This window comes from Anoplopoma fimbria, chromosome 13 (genome assembly GCF_027596085.1).
Source record: "Anoplopoma fimbria isolate UVic2021 breed Golden Eagle Sablefish chromosome 13, Afim_UVic_2022, whole genome shotgun sequence".
NCBI classification, from domain to species: Eukaryota; Metazoa; Chordata; class Actinopteri; order Perciformes; family Anoplopomatidae; genus Anoplopoma; species Anoplopoma fimbria.
This window is the reverse complement of record NC_072461.1, coordinates 28,382,765-28,403,250: the sequence shown is the minus strand read 5'-3', so window position 1 is coordinate 28,403,250 and position 20,486 is coordinate 28,382,765. Positions and strand designations below refer to the sequence as shown.

The following is a 20,486-nucleotide window of genomic DNA, read 5'->3' as shown; positions in this document are numbered from 1 at the left end:
CTGTTCCTACTACTACACATTTTAATAACCTTCAGTTAACCCTCTGAAACCCACATTTTTGTCACATTTCTTCTCTGTGGTCTTGGTTTTCTCTGTTTTATAAAAACGTGCTTTACACCATCGGCCGTGTCAGGTGAAATTGTCTCTTTCTATGTGGAGCCTGTTCAGAACCAGTAAAACCAGTGAGATGAATCAGTGAACTAACTGTGGTCCATCTGGTAACAGCACTGCTGAGGTTGTCTGACTCAGGTGTCTGTTGTGTTTCAGTGGAAGATGCTGAGTACATGATCATGAGCTGTCCATCATCGTCTCCTAGCAACGAGCAGGCAGACACACCTGGGACAGGTAACTCTGAATTACACTCTAATATACATTAATGTGTAAACAACAAAATGTTAAATAAAGTTTTATGTTTGTTTTTCCAGAAGGAGTCTCGTCCTCTGAGCTGGTCTCAGGTCAGGACTTACCTGTGTGGCTGAGAGACTTGGTGAGTCAGCACACACGGCTTTTCTCACCCAATGCATGCTGGGATACACTGCAGCCCGCCTGCCTCTGTGAACAGAGTATTTTTACAGTGTGGAATAGGTACTTTTACTTTAACTTGTGTATTTTTACAGTGTGGTATTAGTACTTTTTCTTTTACTAACATGTGTATTTTTACAGTGTGGTATTAGTACATTTACTGTTACAGAGCATTTTTTTTAAAGGTGGTATTAGTCATTGTACCTTAAGAGAGTATATTTTATAGTGTGGTATTAGTACTTTTAGTTTAATACAGTATTTCTACAGTGTGGTATTTGGATAAAAGCGTCTGCTAAATGACTGTAATGTAATGTAATGTAATGGTATTAGTACTTTTATTGTAACAGAGTACTTTTTTAAGTGTGGTATTAGTCATTTTACTTTAACAGAGTATGTTTACAGTGTGGTATTAGTACTTTTAGTTTAATACAGTATTTCTAAAGTGTGGTATACAAGAGAAATACACAACATTATCATATTTGAAACACTTTTGTAAAAGTTCTCAGGTTCAGATTCTCGTCAGAGTTGTTTTTTACTCTCCAGCTCTCGGTGACCTCATGAGGTTCAGGAAAAAGGGCATTTTTATTTTAGATAACAGGAGGAGGAGGGTGGTTTGTGATGTGGGTCAGTAATGACAGACTGAGTCCTCCTGAGGTTAGGGAGGAGACGGCCGGGTTACTGTGTGTGTGTGTGTGTGTGTGTGTGTGTGTGTGTGTGTGTGTGTGTGTGTGTGTGTGTGTGTGTGTGTGTGTGTGTGTGTGTGTGTGTGTGTGTGTGTGTGTGAGGGAGACAGGATGTTCAGTGTTTACATACGAGGCCATCTCCCTTCTATCTGTCGTCCTATTGGCTCAGAGCTCTGCAGAGGGAGGAAGTGGTCACTGATGGAGGATGATTAGCATCTGGTCTACGTGATGGATGGATGGACACACACACTCACACACACACACATACACACACACATACATTGTATCCTGGGAATTTTTTGTTCATATGCAACTCATTTACAGACGTTCTTTAGCTCCAGTTCAGTTCAGCAGTGAGACGTTTAGCAGAGAGGAGATAAAGTGTTGATGTCTCCGGTACTTACAGTCACTGTTGTTCAATATTTAACTGTTAAAAAGTGTCCTAACCTTGTTCAGTGTTTTACTTAATTAACTCTACTCCAGCAGGCCCACAGAGGCTTGAACCTAATCAATGGATGTCAAGAATTCAAATGTTAATCCGTCACACTCAGGAATCACATTTCCTGTTTTGCTAAAAGACAGATGTGAAAACAGAAAAACCTCTGAAACTAAATTCCCTCCAGATTGACGCCGAAGCGTTTCCTGATCTGACAACGCTGTGTTTAAGGGTTGTTTGGTGGTTTGAGCCTAAATTAGTCCCACGTTAAGGTTAGGGGGCCGTCGTCGCCATGGTTACAGTAATAACCAGGTGGTGAAGGTCAGGAAACGATGACGGTCATGGTTGAGAAAAAACGAGGCTGCGGTGGAATATTCCCTTTTTTTCTCATGAAGCTTCCTCACTGAGTGAAATGACCCGGAAATATGTAAGTGGCCTCCATGATAAGAACAGTTTGAACTCTTTAAATGCAAGAAAGGTGCTTCAATACTTCCCTTCCTAGCTCATTTAGCCGAGGAAACACTGGACCTTCTTTTACCAAAGGAAAGAAGATAATGCCGACCCACAATTCCTTGCGGCGGCAACATTTAAAGTAACGCAACCACTATCAGGAAGTGAATATTGGTCTCTGGTGTTCTGTTGACCCGACCTCCTACCTCTATGACGTCACATGACTTAACGAGTAACTTCACCTCCTCCGTCCATCCCAGAGCCTCGTGGTGCCGCCCCTCCCTCCAGGAGGTCCAGGAGGTGATGAGGATGAAGATACCTACGAGGAGGCAGAACCGTACCAACCTGACACGACCACGTCTAACCCTGGTACCACACACACACACACACACACACACACACACACACACACACACACACACACACACACACACACACACACACACACACACACACACACACACACAGTGAAACACGTAAACTTTAACAAACACATCTTCGTCCCTCCCTCAGAGAAGGCAGAGTCAGACAGCAGTCACTACGAGTCGTACGGGGAGGAAGATGATGATGATGATGATGATGATTATGAGCCCGTGAAGGACAGAGCTCACTACATCCAATGGAGCGCCTCCCAGCCCTGCCTAAGACCCGCCCCCGAGTCCCGTCTCTGTGGTTACCTGTGGAAGAGGAAGTGGCTGGGCCAGTGGACCAAACAGCTGTTCATCATCAGGAGCGACGTGCTGCTGGTGAGACATGAAAACACCTCCACTCAAGTACTGTAGCAGGTACTGGTGCTTTACACGAGTATATCCAGAGGTAGGAGAAATACTCATAACTACAAGTACAAGTAGGAATACCACAGTGAAGAAATACTCTGTAAAAGTAAAAGTACTGCATTCAAAATGTTACTTAAGAAAAAGAAGAAAAGTATCGGCATCAAAATATACTTAAAGTACCAGAAGTTAAAGTACTCACTAGCAGAATAATATATAATGTATTAATGTGTTCATCCCTTTGATGTTGCAGCTGTTTATTAATCTATAATAATACATCATCATTTATTAGTTGATTAATAATCTGAATCTATAAAAATAACTAAAGCTGTCAGATAGAATATAGTGCAATACAAGTACAACATTTACCTCTGAGATGTAGAGGAGTAGATGTGGAAATACTCAAGTATTCATGTGTGTGTGTGTGTGTGTGTGTGTGTGTGTGTGTGTGTGTGTGTGTGTGTGTGTGTGTGTGTGTGTCAGTGTTATAAGTGTGCTCAGGACCTGCTGCCTCAGCTGGAGTTGAACCTGCGCGGCTGTCAGCTGGTCTACAAGTCAAAGAGCAACAGGAAGATCCAGCACCAGCTCAAACTGGTGTTACTGGGATCAGAGACGCTGGTGTTGGGCTACAACAGCTTCCACCAGGCCGACGAGTGGAGGAAGGTCAGAGGACACACAACTCATCACTCACTACTAACAAAAAGTGGAGCAACGGATCATAAAACACACAGTAGAACTTTTATTGATCCCTGATTACGTCCTCTGGTCCAATGAAGTCCCACGTCAAACGGTTCAACTTACGGTCATTTTCTACATTAAACTAAATCGGTTTTGGTTCAAAATGACGTTCAGTCCTTCAGCTCTGCTGTGTGTTTGTGTCTGCAGGTCATCGAGGAGGTGAGCGTTGGAGGTAAAGTGGAGACTCAGAGCTCGTTGTCTCTGATCAGATCAGACCAGCTGCTGTCCTGCAGGGTGAGACAATGTCCTCGTATCATTTATTAACCCTTCAGATGGTAGAAAATATGAGAAACAACAACATTAAGTATCTTAATCAGGTGGTTTTCAGTCCTGTGGGACTCAGACACGGTTAAAAGATTTAACTGAGAATGACTGTTTCATTGTTATTTGTTTAATTATCTCTCAAAGTGCAGAAAAGAAGGCTAGATGGATTATTGAATATGTATTTATTCAGATTTTTCATTTCTACAGTGATTTGTGAATGTTGTTGTAGATGTTGACGGTCTGAAGATTGGACCGTGAAAAGACGCCTTAATTGTTTTTTAGATTAATTTATTTATGTATGTTGTCTGTAAATGTAAAGCAGCTCTCTGGTGTCCCGGCTCCTCTGAATACATCATGTATGTTAGTCATAGTAATATACATAATGTATTGTTAGTCATAGTAATATACATAATGTATTGTTAGTCATAGTAATATACATAATGTATTGTTAGTCATAGTAGTATACATAATGTATTGTTAGTCATAGTAGTATACATAATGTATTGTTAGTCATAGTAGTATACATAATGTATAGTAGTATACATAATGTATTGTTAGTCATAGTAGTATACATAATGTATTGTTAGTCATAGTAGTATACATAATGTATTGTTAGTCATAGTAATATACATAATGTATTGTTAGTCATAGTAGTATACATAATGTATTGTTAGTCATAGTAGTATACATAATGTATTGTTAGTCATAGTAGTATACATAATGTATTGTTAGTCATAGTAGTATACATAATGTATTGTTAGTCATAGTAATATACAATAACAATAAATGATTTACTCATTCATATGAAATGTTAAAGTTTGTGTCTCTTCAGTCCAGTGCAGTCCAGACTGACCCTGAGGAGGAGAAACCTTCAGCCGGCTGCAGCCTCAACAAAGACAAAGGTACTGAAATCATTAGTTATTAGTATTATCATTATAATTATTATCATTAGTAGAAGTAGTACTGCCCCCTTCTATTACAATAAAGTTTATCTAAATCTGTAATATCACATCCTAATATGTATTAGTTTTTGTATTTTATATTAATAATCTGAATCTGTAAAGAAACTAAAGATGTCAAATAAATGTAGAGCAGTAAAATGGAAAAAAAAAGAATATTTTCAAAATATTTGTTAGACTGGATTTTTTTACATTTTTTTAGTTTTATTCTATTTCATATATTTATTAGATTCATTTTTATTTTATTTAAATATTTGTTAGATTTTATTTTATCTTTTTATTTTATTTTATTTGTTAGATTCATTTTTATTTTATTTATCTATTTATTTATTAGAATAATTAGTATTTTATTTAAATATTTGTAAGATTCATTTTATTTTATTTGATCTATTTATTAGAATAATTAGTATTTTATTTAAATATTTGTTGGATTTATTTTTATTTCATTTAATCATTTTGTAAATTATTTTTATTTATTTTATTTATTTGTTACATTTGGAATAATGGAGTGTAAGTATAAGATACCTCAAATAGAAATAGTTAATAAATAATGTACTTAGTTACTTTTCACCACTGGTCAACAATAACGTCAAGAAGATGATGTCATGTTAGTGACCTCTGACCTCAGCTGTGTTTGATTGACAGGTGTCCTCAGCGTGCTGATGAACTGTCAGTGGCAGAGTTTACTGTGTCAGGTGGAGGCGGGTCTACTCAACATGTTCGGAGAGGAGGAGAAGGAGACGGAGGAGGAGGAGAGGAGGAGGAGGAGGAGGAGGAGGAGGTGAAGGAGGAGGTGAAGGAGGAGGTGAAGAGGTCGCCTCAGTACACCGTCCAGCTCCGAGGCTGTGATGTCACAGCCGGGCCCGACACAGACCACTCCTACAGGATCACACTGAGCATGCTCGGTGACCAGGTGGCTGTGCTGGAGGTGAGCTGCTGAGGCAGGACGACAGGACTTCACTCACTTTAATTCAGTCACTATTTCATTCAGTCACTATTTCATGTGTCCTCCTTCCTTCCTTCCTTCCTTCCTTCCTTCCTTCCTTCCTTCCTTCCTTCCTTCCTTCCTTCCTTCCTTCCTTCCTTCCTTCCTTCCTTCCTTCCTTCCTTCCTTCCTTCCTTCCTCCAGGTGAGCAGTTCAGGTGAGAAGGATCGATGGTTAAAGCTGCTGAAGGACGGAGCAGCCGTCACACAGGAGCACACAGGTGGAGCTCTGAGGTAAGAGTCATACAGTTCTTCTTCTTCTTCTTCTTCTTCTTCTTCTTCTTCTTCTTCTTCTTCTTCTTCTTCTTCTTCTTCTTCTTCTTCTTCTTCTTCTTCTTCTTCTTCTTCTTCTTCTTCTTCTTCTTCTTCTTCTTCTTCTTCTTCTTCTTCTTCTTCTTCTTCTTCTTCTTCTTCTTCTTCTTCTTCTTCTTCTTCTTCTTCTTCTTCTTCTTCTTCTTCTTCTTCTTCTTCTTCTTCTTCTTCTTCTTCTTCTTCTTCTTCTTCTTCTCCTTCTTCTTCTTCTTCTTCTTCTCTTCTTCTTCTTCTTCTTCTTCTTCTTCTTCTTCTTCTCTTCTTCTTCTTCTTCTCTTCTCCTTCCTTCTTCTTCTTCTTCTTCTTCTTCTTCTTCTTTCTTCTTCTCCTTCTTCCTTCTTCTTCTTCTTCTTCTCCTCCTTCTTCTTCTTCTTCTTCTTCTTCTTCTTCTTCTTCTTCTTCTTCTTCTTCTTCTTCTTCTTCTTCTTCTTCTCCTCCTCCTCGTTCTCCTTCTTCTCCTTCTTATTTGTTTCTCCTCTTCAGTGGTTTACAGACTCGTAGGTTTCCCACCTCCAACACCTACATGGACGACCCCTTCCATCTGAGTGGAGACCAGCCCATCTACTCCAACACCTCCATACTGGAGCACATGGTACGCTCCACACTGTCATTTACTAATAGTGAGCAGGAGACTGAGATTCATGACGCTTTTTTCATCCTTTTGACTGCAGATGATATTTTAATAATTATTTTGTCTCTTCATAAACTCCTCCCAAAAACACAATATTTCCTGTGGTATTTTTAAATAGAAATACACACAATATGGACGCCTCTGTTTTCATTCTGTATAAACATTTGAGGGCTTTATGAAAGATACATTTCATGCTCTCAGTTTATCAGATTTAATGTCAAAAAGTGAATATACTGTTATTAGTTTATCTGCACTCACTGAGGAAGTTACCAATTTATTAAACTTGTTGTGAAAGACTATTTAATGTTATCACAAAAACTATTCTGTCAGTATTTTAGAAGCACTGACACTTCTACTTTAAATATATTATAAACAAGGAAAACTGTAATAAAACTTGTCTCTTTGCACAAGATTTGTTTTTTTATTCATACTGTCTCCATTTTAAAATAGATCAGACTTGATTAAAGTGCCTTTTTAGTGAAAATGAAATGAGAATATGTTAAAACTTTTGCATTTCAGGTGCAAATATATATTTGAGGAGTTATTATTGATGATCAGTGTTGGTGTTTCAGCTCCACAGCTCTCAGGATTCAGTCGGCTGCGTCTCGTTGTCGTCCAGAGACTTGAAGACCAACAACAACAACAACAGCGATGTCTTCAGTGTCCACAGTGAGCCTCTGCTCATAAACACACAACAGGAGACACATTCAGTATCCAGCTCTGTGTAGCTCAGTTTGTGACAGAGAGATAAAGTTATGTGTGTTTGTGTGTTTCAGACAGGAAGTCGGTGAACATGGAGCGAGGTGTTCAGAAGCTGGAGCTGACGGGGAAGAGCACGGTGCAGCTGAGGGCGGGGTCAGAGCTCAACCTGGCGTCTGCTGGGAAGCAAAACAAACGCACCTTCAGACAGTCGCTGGCCATCTGCAGTGAGCGTGCTCAGGTGGGAAAGCAGGAAGTAAACAAACATCTGAAGATTAAAAGACAATGTAAAGATGACAACACACTTTATTCAGTTTATTCAACTTTTATATATATATATACTTTATATCATAAGATCAAACTTTATTTATACAATGGGTTATATGCAGCAGCTTCACTGCAAAGTAAGAGAGAGAGTAAGATAAAGAAATATATGTGTTCATTTTTATGAAACCTGACATAGTAACCCTAACCCAGACCATGACATAAAGCATATTACTAATAACAAACCTAACCTATTAAAGAAATATTATTTATTATTAATAGAACAATAAATACAAATGTAGCAGATAAATATGCAAACACATAAATCCATACGTACTAATTAAAAATATAAACATCAGGGCTTCTAAGACTCAGACCATCAGTTACTGTGTTCTGAACAAAACTGTTTATTTTACTCTCCACTCACTGGTTTTACTGGTCCCTGCTGGTCTCTGCTGGTCCCTGCTGGTCCCTGCTGGTTTCTGCTGGTCTCTGCTGGTCCCTGCTGGTCTCTGCTGGTCTGCTGGTCCCTGCTGGTCCCTGCTGGGCTGGTTTCTGCTGGTCCCTGCTGGTCTCTGCTGGTCTCTGCTGGTCTCTGCTGGTCCCTGCTGGTCTCTGCTGGTCTCTGCTGGTCTCTGCTGGTCCCTGCTGGTCTCTGCTGGTCCCTGCTGGTCTCTGCTGGTCTCTGCTGGTCCCTGCTGGTCTCTGCTGGTCTCTGCTGGTCCCTGCTGGTCTCTGCTGGTCTCTGCTGGTCCCTGCTGGTCTCTGCTGGTCTCTGCTGGTCCCTGCTGGTCTCTGCTGGTCTCTGCTGGTCTCTGCTGGTCCAGGCGGGTTTCCTGAACCCTCTGCTGCGACGGACGGCCTCGGCTAAGAACTCTCTGAGACGAGCTCCTTCAGCGCTGTTCATCGAACACGGGAAGGTTTTCCAGAGGAGGAAGGTGAGTCTGGTTTAGAGGTTCATTATGATCCCAGATTCACATCTGTTCAACCCAGCCGCCAGAAACATGCAAACAAAAAGACATTTCATAAACAGGTTTCATATTAGCCTCTTATCAAAAGCACAATGCCACGTGGTTAACTTTGTAAAATGATTGGTTAGGTTGAGTTAACAAAACTACTTAGTTAAAAATAAAATAATAACGTTAAAACGTAGCGTAACTACGTAACTTAATTAAGTAACATAACATTTCAACGTAACATAACAATGAAAGGTAACACAACAACCTTAACGTAGTGTAACAATGCAACAGAACAGAACAAGCATAACAACTTTGACGTCCCGATTGTTTGACTCAAACAACCCAAAGTGGGCTTTATTGATTGTTATATTGTTATATTGTTATATTGTTATATTGTTATATTGTTATATTGTTATAGCACAACGTAACTTTTTAAAAACACGCTTGTTGTAATGCGTCAGTTGCTCAGACGTCTGATCCATCACAGTCATCATTCAGTCATTTTGTTTCTGTTTTCACAGGAATGGGAAAACAAAGCTGCTGGTTGACAACCGTTCATCATCATCATCTTCATCTTCATCCTCTCAACTGGAGAACCTTCTGAAATCCAACATGGACTTGATTTAAACTAACTGTCTCTTAACAAAACACTGATCCAGCTTTTATTCGCTGCATGAAGCTTTTCTATCTAAAAGAATCAAACTGCATCAACATAAATGTCAGAGGAAGACGAGCAGCTGAGTATTTCACTTTCTGTGACTTTTCACTAAAGTCTACTTCAAATATGCAGCTATGAGATTATGTTGGATTAGTGCCGAGCAACGACCTCATGTCACCAAAACCAATGGACGTAAAAGTGCAGCAAGAATATACAACATAGGATGTAGAACTAGTTTATTTTTAGACCCTTTTGTTTCTGCTTGTGTCCTTCAGGGTCATCGTGAAACAGACTTCAACCCCAGACTGTTTATTAGAAGTAGGCGGAGTCGCCGTGACATCACCCGCTGGTTTGTCCCTTTTGAAGCCTTGAGTTTGGCATTTTGTAGTCGTGATCTTTGTTTTTTACCCGTCCACATCCTGGCTTTTGGTGTCAACCTGTCAATCAGTGTGTAGCCCCGCCCTAAAGCATCCCCTGCTTTATGGTCTGTTTGACTCTAAATGGAGCATCATTTACTAAATGAACATCATGCTGTATTGAAGAAGACTTGAAACTAGAGATTGAGACCATAAACTCATGTTTACAATGTTTACTGAGGGAATAAATCAAGAGAGAAGTAGAGTCATTTTCTCATAGACTTCTATACAACCAGAGGAGTCGCCCCCTGGTGGACAGCAGAGAGAATGCAGGTTTAACACATGAAGCTTTGACTTTGAATAATAATGATTTGTAATCCGACATAAAGTTGCTGCCTGATTGCAAAAAAAATTGAAATAGGTTTTGTATAGAACAGGATATTTGGTTGGATTTTTATGATTTGTTGTCTTTTATATTTGAAAACAGAAGTTCTGCTTCATCCCTGTTCCATTTAAATGTCTTTGTGTGTTTGATTATGACCCTCACACACACATTAAATCACTCTCACTAAGTTTTCTCTGTGAACATTTGTTTATAACCACTAATCATTTTACTCCCTTAAAGGAGAAACAATATTTATTTTTTTACTTCCTGTTGTTGGAGCTCTGAACCAGCTGAAGAAATGAGCCTCAGTCACGTCTTCAGAGACGGAGCTGCTGGGTTTCATGTCACATACCGTTTCTGTGTTCACTTCTTTTATTGTTGTGGATTTCAGGTCACATGTTTGTTTTAATTGTTTCTGTTTTCATCCCACATGATCTCTTTGATGTAACTGTATCTTTCTCACATGATCGGCACAAAGTCATTATAAACACATGATTCATGTTCATTCACAGGACGGACACTTATTTTAATCTTTTTTATATTTACTGGAATTTATAATAATCTCAGAGTTTTTTGTTTTTTACTAAACACTGTAAAATGATATTGTAATATTAAAAACTCAATTTTACAAATTATTTTTGTTTTTACTTGTATCAAATCACTGTGGTGAAATATTTAAATATATATTATGTGATGTTATGTTATATTATATTATATTTGTTATATTATACTATATTATACTATATTATACTTTTTTATACTATATTATATCATATCATATCATATTATATTATATTGTTATGTTGTTATTTTATTTTATCTTATGTTATATTATGTTATATTATATTTTGTTATGTTAATTTATGTTATATTATATTATATATATATATCATATATCATATATATTATATTATATTTGTTATATTATAAAGTAGCAATACTACACTGTAAAAGAGAAAGAACTCTTAGTGTACTTCAAAACCATATATTATATTTAGATTTATGCATAATACTTTTAATTTTAACTTCAGCCAAGCGCAATGATGTCAAGCGTATTAAAACTTAAAGTATTTTAATATTTACAGTGTCGTGTTGCTTTTATATTTTTAATATTTTCATTTTAAATATTCAAATAGTTATTTTTAAAAAGCTCATCGAACTTGTTCAGCTTGATAAACATTTTTTTTTTTTAAAGCTTTCGTTATCACTTTAAATGTCTGTGTTTTAGTCTGCAGGCTGTTCAACTGACCTTCACCTGCAGGTCACATATGAAACAGTAAAGCTGCCTTACTAAGGCTGAACGTTACAACTGGAACACTTTAAGTAGCAACAATGTAAAACCTCACAGTATTCACCTTATTACATTACAGTCATGTAGCAGAGGCTTTTCTCCAAAGCGACTTACAGTCAGTAGTATGTTACATATCATTCACCCATTCACACACTGATGACTAGGCTACCATCAAGGTGCCACCATCAGACTCTAACTAACATTCATCATCAGTCCACACCGATGGCCTTCAGGAGCAACTTGGGGTTAAGTGTCTTGCCCAAGGACACATCGACTGCCAAAGCCGGGTATCGAACCACCGACCCTCTGATTGGAGAACTACCTTGCTCTCCACTACGCCACAGCCGAAGATAAGATAAGATAAGATAAGATAAGATAAGATAAGATAAGATAAGATAAGATAAGATAAGATAATCCTTTATTAGTCCCGCAGCGGGGACATTTGCAGGCTTACAGCAGCAGAGAGTAAAGTGCACACAAGAGACATAGTAAAAGAAAGACAAGATAAAAATAAAGATGAAATAAAAAAACAAGTATTATAAATAAGCAATAACAAACAGTAGAATAACTGAACCTTTAGATTTAAAATTGATTCATGTATTTTTAATCAGAGTAAAATCCCTTAAAATGTATATAATTACAAGTCCTCCAAAAGACAAATCATACACAAAAAACATTAAACTAAAGAAGAAAGGTGCATAGACATAAAGCGCTCAGTGCGGCTGTTCCCCTCTCGGCCGCTGGGTGGCGGTAGACGCTCCAAGTCTCGCGGTGTTTCCCGTGTTTATCGCAGCAGAAGAAGAATCGCGGAAGAGAGAAAAGGCTTCCTGACGGACCGCGAGGCTAACAGCTAGCAGCTAGCTAAGAAACGACGTCTCACCCGCAGCCCGAGCAGCTCCACGTCACACAGACCCCGCACCGAAGGTTCGAGCCCGCAGGTGTGCCCCCCCCACCTGTCTCACGTGTACCGCCGAGATAAAAGCCTGTTAGCCTGTTAGCGTTAGCCTGTTAGCATTAGCCTGTTAGCAAGGCGTTGACAGCGCTGCAGCTGTTAGCCGGTTAGCTCCGCGGCTGTAAGCTAGCAGGCAGTCAGCTGATGTGTTCAGCTCTGTGTTAGCTTAGCTTAGCTCTGTTAGCTTAGCTCTGTGTTAGCATAGCCGCCTGCCTCCTTTTGTTGGTGAGTTGAAGGTTTGAAGGAGGTTTCTCTGCTTCCTGCTCCTCTAGACCACATGGGACCAGGACCAGGTCCAAACCACGTGACCCAGACCCGTCAGCCTGGACCTGGTCCCCCAGAGAGTCCAGATACTGATCACACTGAAGCACATTCACATCTGTGTCTGTACATCTAGACCGGCTGGGACCAGGTCCAGGTCTCTACAGGGTCTGACTGGGTCCTAAAGAGTCCCTGGCTTCTCTGGGGACATCTAGTCCAGATTAGACCGGTTTAACTGGAGTGGTTTTTCATCTGGTCCCAGTCCAATGTGGTCCAAGATGTGGAAAAACAAAAAACAGGAACAGCTTCATTTTCACACATTTTGAAAGTTTCACAACAGGAAGAAACCAGAAGCATCGTGACCCTCAGACAGGATGAGGTCTGATGTGGTCTGATGTGGTCTGATGTGGTCTGATGTGGTCTGATGTAGTCTGATGTGGACTGATGTGGTCTGATGTGGTCTGATGTAGTCTGATGTGGTCTGATGTAGACTGATGTGGTCTGATGTGGACTGATGTAGTCTCATGTGGACTGATGTGGTCTGATGTAGTCTGATGTGGACTGATGTAGTCTGATGTGGTCTGATGTAGTCTGATGTGGACTCATGTGGACTGATGTGGACTCTCTGTCTGAACTCTGAGTTTCGTTTGAATCAGATGTTTTCACGTCTTCTCTTTCCTCCTCACAGCATCAAGATGACAGCCGCACCTTACAACTACTCGTACATCTTCAAGTACATCATCATCGGTGAGTTGGATGTACCCCACTGATGAAGGTCTGAAGATGAAGATGATGAAGATTAACATGATTTCTGTCCTTATTCTAAACCTAACAATAAGATAAAATAAGATAATCCTTTATTAGTCCTGGTGGACACTAGAGAGAATGCATGTTTAAGACGAGAAGCTTTGGCTTCACTTTAAAGATCCAGAGGATGATTATTGGTTTAAAAAGAAGTGACCTCATTACTTTCGGTCGTCATGGTGACTGTTGGTCTGACCTCATGTCCTCACCTCTCTCTCTCTCTCTCTCTCTCTCTCTCTCTCTCTCTCTCTCTCTCCAGGTGATATGGGAGTAGGAAAGTCTTGTCTGCTTCACCAGTTCACCGAGAAGAAATGTGAGTAATTTCTTCTTATTCTCTAGTGCGTTCATCGTCCACCTCTCACTCCTCCTCCTCCTCCTCTTCATCATCTTTCTCCTCCTCTTCATCATCTTTCTCCTCGACTAATTCTCTTTCGTCTCTTTTCTTTTTCCGTCAAACTAAAAGCCATTTTTTCTTTTGTTACGAAGCATAAAAAGTAAAATATCATCACTGATATATTTTTATTGTATATGTATAACTGTGTGTGTGTGTGTGTGTGTATATGTGTGTAGTCATGGCGGACTGTCCTCACACCATCGGGGTGGAGTTCGGGACCCGGATCATGGAGGTCAACGGTCAGAAGGTGAAGCTGCAGATCTGGGACACGGCGGGTCAGGAGCGCTTCAGGGCCGTCACCAGGTCGTATTACAGAGGGGCCGCCGGGGCCCTCATGGTCTATGACATCACCAGGTACCGTGTGTGTGTTTGTGTAGGTGTGTGTTTGTTTGTGTGGTTTCATATCCGTTTGATCTGTAGATGAATAACTTTATTTCTGTCTGTGTGTTTTTAGGAGAAGTACTTATAATCACCTGAGCAGCTGGTTGACAGATGCAAGAAACCTGACCAACCCAAACACAGTGAGCACACACACACACACACACACACACACACACACACACACACACACACACACACACACACACCTGTGACAAATGTTGGATATAAATGGAGGCTCCAAGTGTTTCATATATTGAACTATTTACATTTTTTTACATCCTCTACTTCAAGACTCTCCTCTCTGTCATTTTTATTTTATTTTATTTTGTCACATGACTGTTGGTCTCAGATGAATCAATCATGGCTTCATAGTTTAACTGTCACGTGTGTGTGTTTGTGTTTGTGTGTGTGTTTGTGTGTGTGTGTGTCCAGGTGATCATTCTGATCGGGAACAAGGCCGACCTGGAGGCTCAGAGAGACGTGACGTACGAGGAGGCCAAACAGTTTGCTGAAGAGAACGGTGAGATGCCTGTTTGTGTTTGTGAGGCATTGTGGGAAAAATATCTGAAAACAGATCATGTGACTGATGGTGATTTCTACTTCCTGTTCCAGGGTTGCTGTTTCTAGAGGCCAGCGCTAAGACGTAAGCACACACACACACACACACACGTATAGTTTCTTTGTCGCTATACAACACATACAGAACAAACTAAATATGTTAGTAAGGGTCACAGATCAACAGGTCCAAACATCGTATATGTTGGATCTGATCCAAAGGTTAAAAAATATACTGAATCCCAACAAGTATAAACTAGTTCATTTTTCAAAATGTTGACCCAATTCTAAAAGGGACCTGAGGACAGGCAGTGCTGGAAAGTAACTAAGTATATTTACTCCAGCACTGCACTTCATTACAACATTTAAGGTCCTTGTACTTTACTTGGGAACCTTCTACTTCTCCTGCACTACAAGACCTCCCAGTTCTTGTCGTGGAATGAGCCGTATGTTAGAGATCCAAGTACTTCTACCACCTCTACAGTCGGGATCAGCTCTGTAAGAATGATGGTTTGGATCTTCTAACGTCTACGTCCTCTTCTTCCTTCAGAGGGGAGAACGTGGAGGAGGCCTTCCTGGAAGCGGCAAAGAGAATTTACCAGAACATCCAAGACGGCAGTCTGGACCTGAACGCCGCCGAGTCCGGAGTCCAGCACAAACCGTCTGCGCCGCAGGGCGGACGCCTCAACGCTGACAGCCAGCCGGCCAAAGAGGGCTGCAGCTGCTAACCACGGACGGGAAGAACGGACGGACGGAGGTAGACCGACGCGTACCCAGAGATCCACCACGAGGCTGTCCAGAGAGCGTCAAACTGGATTTAGCCGGTTTCTTTTAACAGTCCGAACAGCTGTTGTTGAATCAAGACCTCAGTTCAGGACCCTAAACAAGACTCAACCATCAGAATCATTTAATCAGAACACCCCCGACCAAAACCAGAATCTATCTGTGGGCCAGTCTCAAATCTGGATCAGTGTTGCATTAATCCCAACCACTCACGCTGGGTCTGGTTCCATCACAGACAACCCTTTACCCCTGAAACTGGACCACTGAACTAGACTACACTGCACCAAAAGGGGGTCGCCTTAGTTCTGAGTCTGGACATTGCGATGGACAGATCCAGAGCCCTGGTCCAAGTCCAGACTTAGTCCAGCTCACATCCAAGCATGCTTGACCTGAAGGTACATCTCTAACCAATCACTAGACGACCTTCTTCCTGGACGACCCTCCGGACCCTAGTCTCTTCAAAGTCCAGATTCTGTCGACTGAAGTCCAAAATTTGGACAAACCTTGTCCTCAAAACAAAACACCCGAGTCCCAACAGACAGTAAAGATTTGAAGCCCCTATAGACTAAATCTGATCACCAAAATGTTGAGCACCCAAGTTCCACCTTTGGACATTCCTATAATCAGATTCAGAACTGCCCCTGCTTCAAATAGACCTCACACCGTGGCCCGATTGGCCCAAAGATCGACCCAGAATAGGACCACCGTCACCCACAACCAGACAACCATGATTCCCAAGACTGGACCCAACTCAAGTAGAGGTGGTCCCACTGCCCTTTGTCTCCAATGTAAAACACCAATGAGACAAAGATTCAGTGCTTGGCATTTAGACAAACCTGCACCCCAAATCTGGACTCCTCCACTTAACATGTGGATCACCCAAGTTCCAGCTCTGGACCTTCTTATTCAGAGCAGTAGGACCGCTTCTCAGACCAGGTCAAGTCCCACCTCCAGTCCAAACTTCAAATTTCGATTTGATCTAAATCTGAAGATCTAATCTGCTATAAATCCAATCGTCCAATCTCCTGACGTTCCCTCTGATATTGAACGTCTGGATCCATAGTTGTACTTCTGTCTTATACTTGTGTGATATCCCATCATTTGTTGCTCAGTTGGAAAAGTCTTAAAAGGTCAAGCTTCACGTCCATCAACACGGAGCGGCCTGAGCATCAGAGCAGATCCCTTCTTCACAGAAAACATCTTCTTCTTCAGTTCATGTCAACAAACTCCTCGTCTTAAGTGTTCCTCTTCACCAGAACCCGTTCCCCTTCAAACATCTGGCTCCTGCGTTTACACCACGTCGGACATGTGGATCAGAAGACGTGTTTCAGTTGTAGATGTGGATCGGAGACTTTTTGAATCTGTGGTCAAATTCATCTCTGGAGGCGTTTTACTCGTTTTGTCTCCTCGTCCCCTGGACTGCAGGTTAAAGGGGGACTTCATCCTGGTTAATACTCAAAAGTACGTCTGTCTTCTGAGGCTTTGGAGGATCTTTGTGCAAAAATAACTCTGACGATGAACGAAAGCCTGAGGAAGGCGTGGTCGTTCACCAGGCGGAGTTTGCCCCATATTATGATCCAATAGTCAGGATATCTGGACCTTAACTGGGTCATTTTTTAAAAGTCTTTCTTTAACGTCTCTCGGTAGTTCCTGATCTCATAGAAGTGCGATACTTAAACCTCCTTGTTCTCCAGACGGACCCGCTCGGACACGGTCCTAAATAACCGGAGTGCCCTTTAATGTGAGCTGGAGGAGGCGTCGGTACACATAGACACACATAGACACACATAGACACACATAGACACACATATAAACACATAGACACACGGTCCAGGTCTTTGAGGGTCCAACATTTAGGACCCGGATCGCTAAATCTGACCTGAAACCCCCCTAATCCAACGTGCATTAATTAAATTAAAACTAAAAAACAGAATCTGAAACGCTCCTGAGGACACTATCACACTATTACTACAATATGTTTGGATCCAGGTCTGACTTGTGATCTGGATCTGGTCTCTGTTGCTACAGACAGGATCCACAAACCCACCTTCTGTATCTCCACACTTGTTTAAAATCTAAAATATTATAATTATGACTAAATAACTCGAGGCCACTCTGATGACCGATCGCTCTGTGGAACGATGAAGCGACTGATTGAATAAAATGACTAACCTGAACCAGAGTCTGCTGGTCAGGACCGATGTTTATTAATGCGTTAACGATTAAATAGATTCAGTATATGTATTGAATATATATATATATGTATATTCTTTGCGTCCCTCCTGGTTAAGAGCTGATTGAGGGAAGAAAAAACATTCTCTTCATTTGTTGCTGCCTTTTTTTGTTTCTTTTCTTTAAAACGTGAGGTCCGGATCGCTTCCTTCTGGATTCTGTTTTTTTGCAGCTAAATTAGCAAAAGTGTTGCAAAGTGAAACAAAAAAACCTTAGAGATACATTCTTTGTAGATTGTGATCTTGGCGCTACATGAACCAGTTCTCCCAGTTTATCTCACTGGATCGGTCCGTAAATTCAGTTTCTTAAGAATCATTCCAGCGCCAACGACAGAAACACCGACGTTGAAGCTCCAATAAACTTTATTTGACTCCTTTTTAAATATTCGAATGTTAAATTCTTTGATTTAAAGGTCACAAAAGAAAAAACAAAACAAGCCGACAGATTTAACGTTTCAGTGGTTTTAAAACCAAATGGATTAATGACGCTCTGACCTGAGACTATTCTGCTCTCGTTGACGGATGAACGTCAGATTTACACTAAATGTAAAATAAAATAAAAATAATATAATCTGTTTAAATACACAGAAGGATTCAGAGATTTATAAAAGAAAACCTGAGAAATGTTTCAACTCGAGGTCTGAATGAGTCCCAGAAAGAACAAATGTCACCAACAGTCCATCTGATGAATCAAAGTATAATTAATAACAATACACCGAGTTAATTAATCAAAGTGATTCATTTAATCTTTACGTATTTTACGCACACATACTTTCTAAGACAAAGTTATGACATAAGTCCATTTTAATTTACTGACTGTCTCATAATCATGATTTAATGATTTAATTTTTCAAGCAAAAAATACATTTAAAAAAAATCAAATAAAAAAAAAATCTTCACAGGTGATCAGTTTGCTTTTTCAACAAATTTTGAAATTCATTGTTTTGTTAGTTGTTCATCTTAATTTGTACATAAATTAATTTTAGAAATGTATGAATTGTAATTATTACATCAAATTGAACACGCCCAGTTTCTGTTTACTATTAACTCGACAGACAACTTATTGGTGACATTTGTCTCCTCCGGGACTCCGTACTGCTCGGCTGGTCTCGCTCAGATCTGGTGTTCGTATCGAGTCACTACTGACGTGTGAGGGTTTAAAGCCGGTGCTGTGAGTCCATCTGGACCGCTTCAACACAAAACCTGGTTTTTAACTGTCCACATCTGTCTGAAAGGGGAGGGACTTAACTCCTCGCTGTCCTCTGATTGGTGGACGGCCTTCTTCAACTGTGACGCTTTGACTTATGAATGCACCTCCTCCTCACTTTAAAACACATCAGACTCTAAAGTTCCCAGACATCTTGTTGCTCTTCTTCTTCGTAACAACCTGCACGTCGTATTCGCTGGAAAAAAACATCTTTTAAGGAAATAAAAGTTTGTTTCCCCGTTGACGCTTTTGAAATTTTTACTCGGAAAGATTTTAACAAGTTTCCAGAAACCAAAGGGTCACAAAAAGCAAATCCCTGAAATGAAACGACCTGTAGTTTGGAGGTTTGTTGTGGCCGCCGCCTTAAGCTTCCCTCGCCAAAGGAAAACAAACATTTCATTTAAGATAAAATAATCTAAACTTTATAATAACGCAGCAGCGGTGATCGTCCTCTAGGTGGCAGTGTTGTAGCAGCGTGAACTGAAAAATATAAACGTCAAAGAATTCAGTTTTTAAAGATCCCTGATATCGTTACAGCGCCCCCTAATTCCTAAATTTGATAAATAAACGAAACGGCTGAATTTCTTTTACAAACGTATCCAAACATTGCTGTACGTTGAGTTTTTATATTAGTGTTTGTTGATTAAAAACTGCATTTCAAATCCTTAAACTAATCAGCCAGACGGAGGCGCTGAAGTCCGGCTGACAGGAAGTTAACTTTGAAAGTAAAATAAATCTGAAACCACAGGTCAGAGTGATTCAAATCAGCCGTTTTTTTAATCTCTGCTCGCTCGGCTGTGAAACGCTCTGAACGTTTTATTCTTTTTCTTTCCTGTAACGTTGATTTTCTGTCTGCTAAAGTAAAAAAATGCTTCTTATGATTCTTTGACTATTTATATTCTGAATCTGTAATGATTTTCTTCAGCTGAACCTCGTCATTGTACGACCGCGAGGATTCAGTCATTTGTAAATAAAGTATATATACTGTATATACGCTGATGACTCCATGTTCTTCTTTTAGATTCATCTGCACCTTCACTTCAAAATAACCCGGAGAATTTAAAGAACAGATGTTTTGTACCGCGTCTCTCTGGAGTTCAGTACTTTAGTATTTTATCAAAGTCAACTTTGGTACTTAACTCTAGATAAATAACCCGACATGAAACCGATGAAACATACTACGATAACCGGCTTCTGAGATTGAATTAAAATGACTTAATTACAAACTATACCATGACTTTTTTATAACATACTATACTTTGACATTTTAAAACTTTTTTATAACATATTACTTTGACATTTTTTATGACTTTTTTATAACATACTATTACTTTTTTTAAAAATAATTTTATGACATACAGTATGACTTTTTTGACATACTATACTATTACTTTTTTTATATGAGATACTATACTTTATGACATTTTTTTTATGACTTGTTCATAACATACTATACTGACTTTTTTATGACATTTTGACTTTTTTAACATACTATGACTTTTTTATAACATACTATGACTTTTTTTTTTTATGACTTTTAATAACATACTATAT

At 39.9% G+C, this 20,486-nt stretch overlaps 2 protein-coding genes across 3 annotated transcripts; both read left to right on the top strand.

The window, feature by feature from the left end:
* Positions 1-5,616: 5,616 nt before the first annotated feature.
* LOC129101601 (uncharacterized) lies at positions 5,617-10,696 on the top strand. Its single transcript, XM_054611479.1, has 7 exons — positions 5,617-5,753; positions 5,955-6,043; positions 6,605-6,713; positions 7,325-7,421; positions 7,529-7,692; positions 8,543-8,653; positions 9,196-10,696. Exons 1-7 carry the CDS (start codon positions 5,724-5,726, stop codon positions 9,220-9,222), a joined length of 627 nt encoding a protein of 208 aa, XP_054467454.1. The 5' UTR covers positions 5,617-5,723; the 3' UTR covers positions 9,223-10,696.
* A 1,407-nt stretch (positions 10,697-12,103) lies between these two features.
* LOC129100794 (ras-related protein Rab-14-like) lies at positions 12,104-19,921 on the top strand. Of its 2 annotated transcripts, none has more exons than XM_054610284.1 (8): positions 12,104-12,288; positions 13,266-13,324; positions 13,641-13,694; positions 13,952-14,129; positions 14,230-14,296; positions 14,589-14,676; positions 14,769-14,799; positions 15,262-19,921. In XM_054610284.1, the coding sequence occupies exons 2-8, from the start codon at positions 13,273-13,275 to the stop codon at positions 15,437-15,439; spliced, it is 648 nt and encodes a 215-aa protein (XP_054466259.1). In that variant the 5' UTR covers positions 12,104-12,288; positions 13,266-13,272; the 3' UTR covers positions 15,440-19,921. The 2 variants fall into 2 exon arrangements, with proteins under 2 accessions (XP_054466259.1, XP_054466258.1); XM_054610283.1 differs by having other exon boundaries at positions 12,104-12,302.
* Positions 19,922-20,486: the final 565 nt, after the last annotated feature.

Bases quoted from the DNA above. Each gene is read 5' to 3' on its own strand.
- LOC129100794 (XM_054610284.1), top strand. From the start codon at position 13,273: ATGACAGCCGCACCTTACAACTACTCGTACATCTTCAAGTACATCATC. The intron at 13,695-13,951 runs GTGAGTAATTTC...ATATGTGTGTAG, and splicing joins CCAGTTCACCGAGAAGAAAT to TCATGGCGGACTGTCCTCAC. The intron at 14,677-14,768 runs GTGAGATGCCTG...TTCCTGTTCCAG, and splicing joins ACAGTTTGCTGAAGAGAACG to GGTTGCTGTTTCTAGAGGCC.
- LOC129101601 (XM_054611479.1), top strand. From the start codon at position 5,724: ATGCTCGGTGACCAGGTGGCTGTGCTGGAG. The intron at 7,422-7,528 runs GTGAGCCTCTGC...TGTGTGTTTCAG, and splicing joins CGATGTCTTCAGTGTCCACA to ACAGGAAGTCGGTGAACATG. The intron at 8,654-9,195 runs GTGAGTCTGGTT...CTGTTTTCACAG, and splicing joins AGGTTTTCCAGAGGAGGAAG to GAATGGGAAAACAAAGCTGC.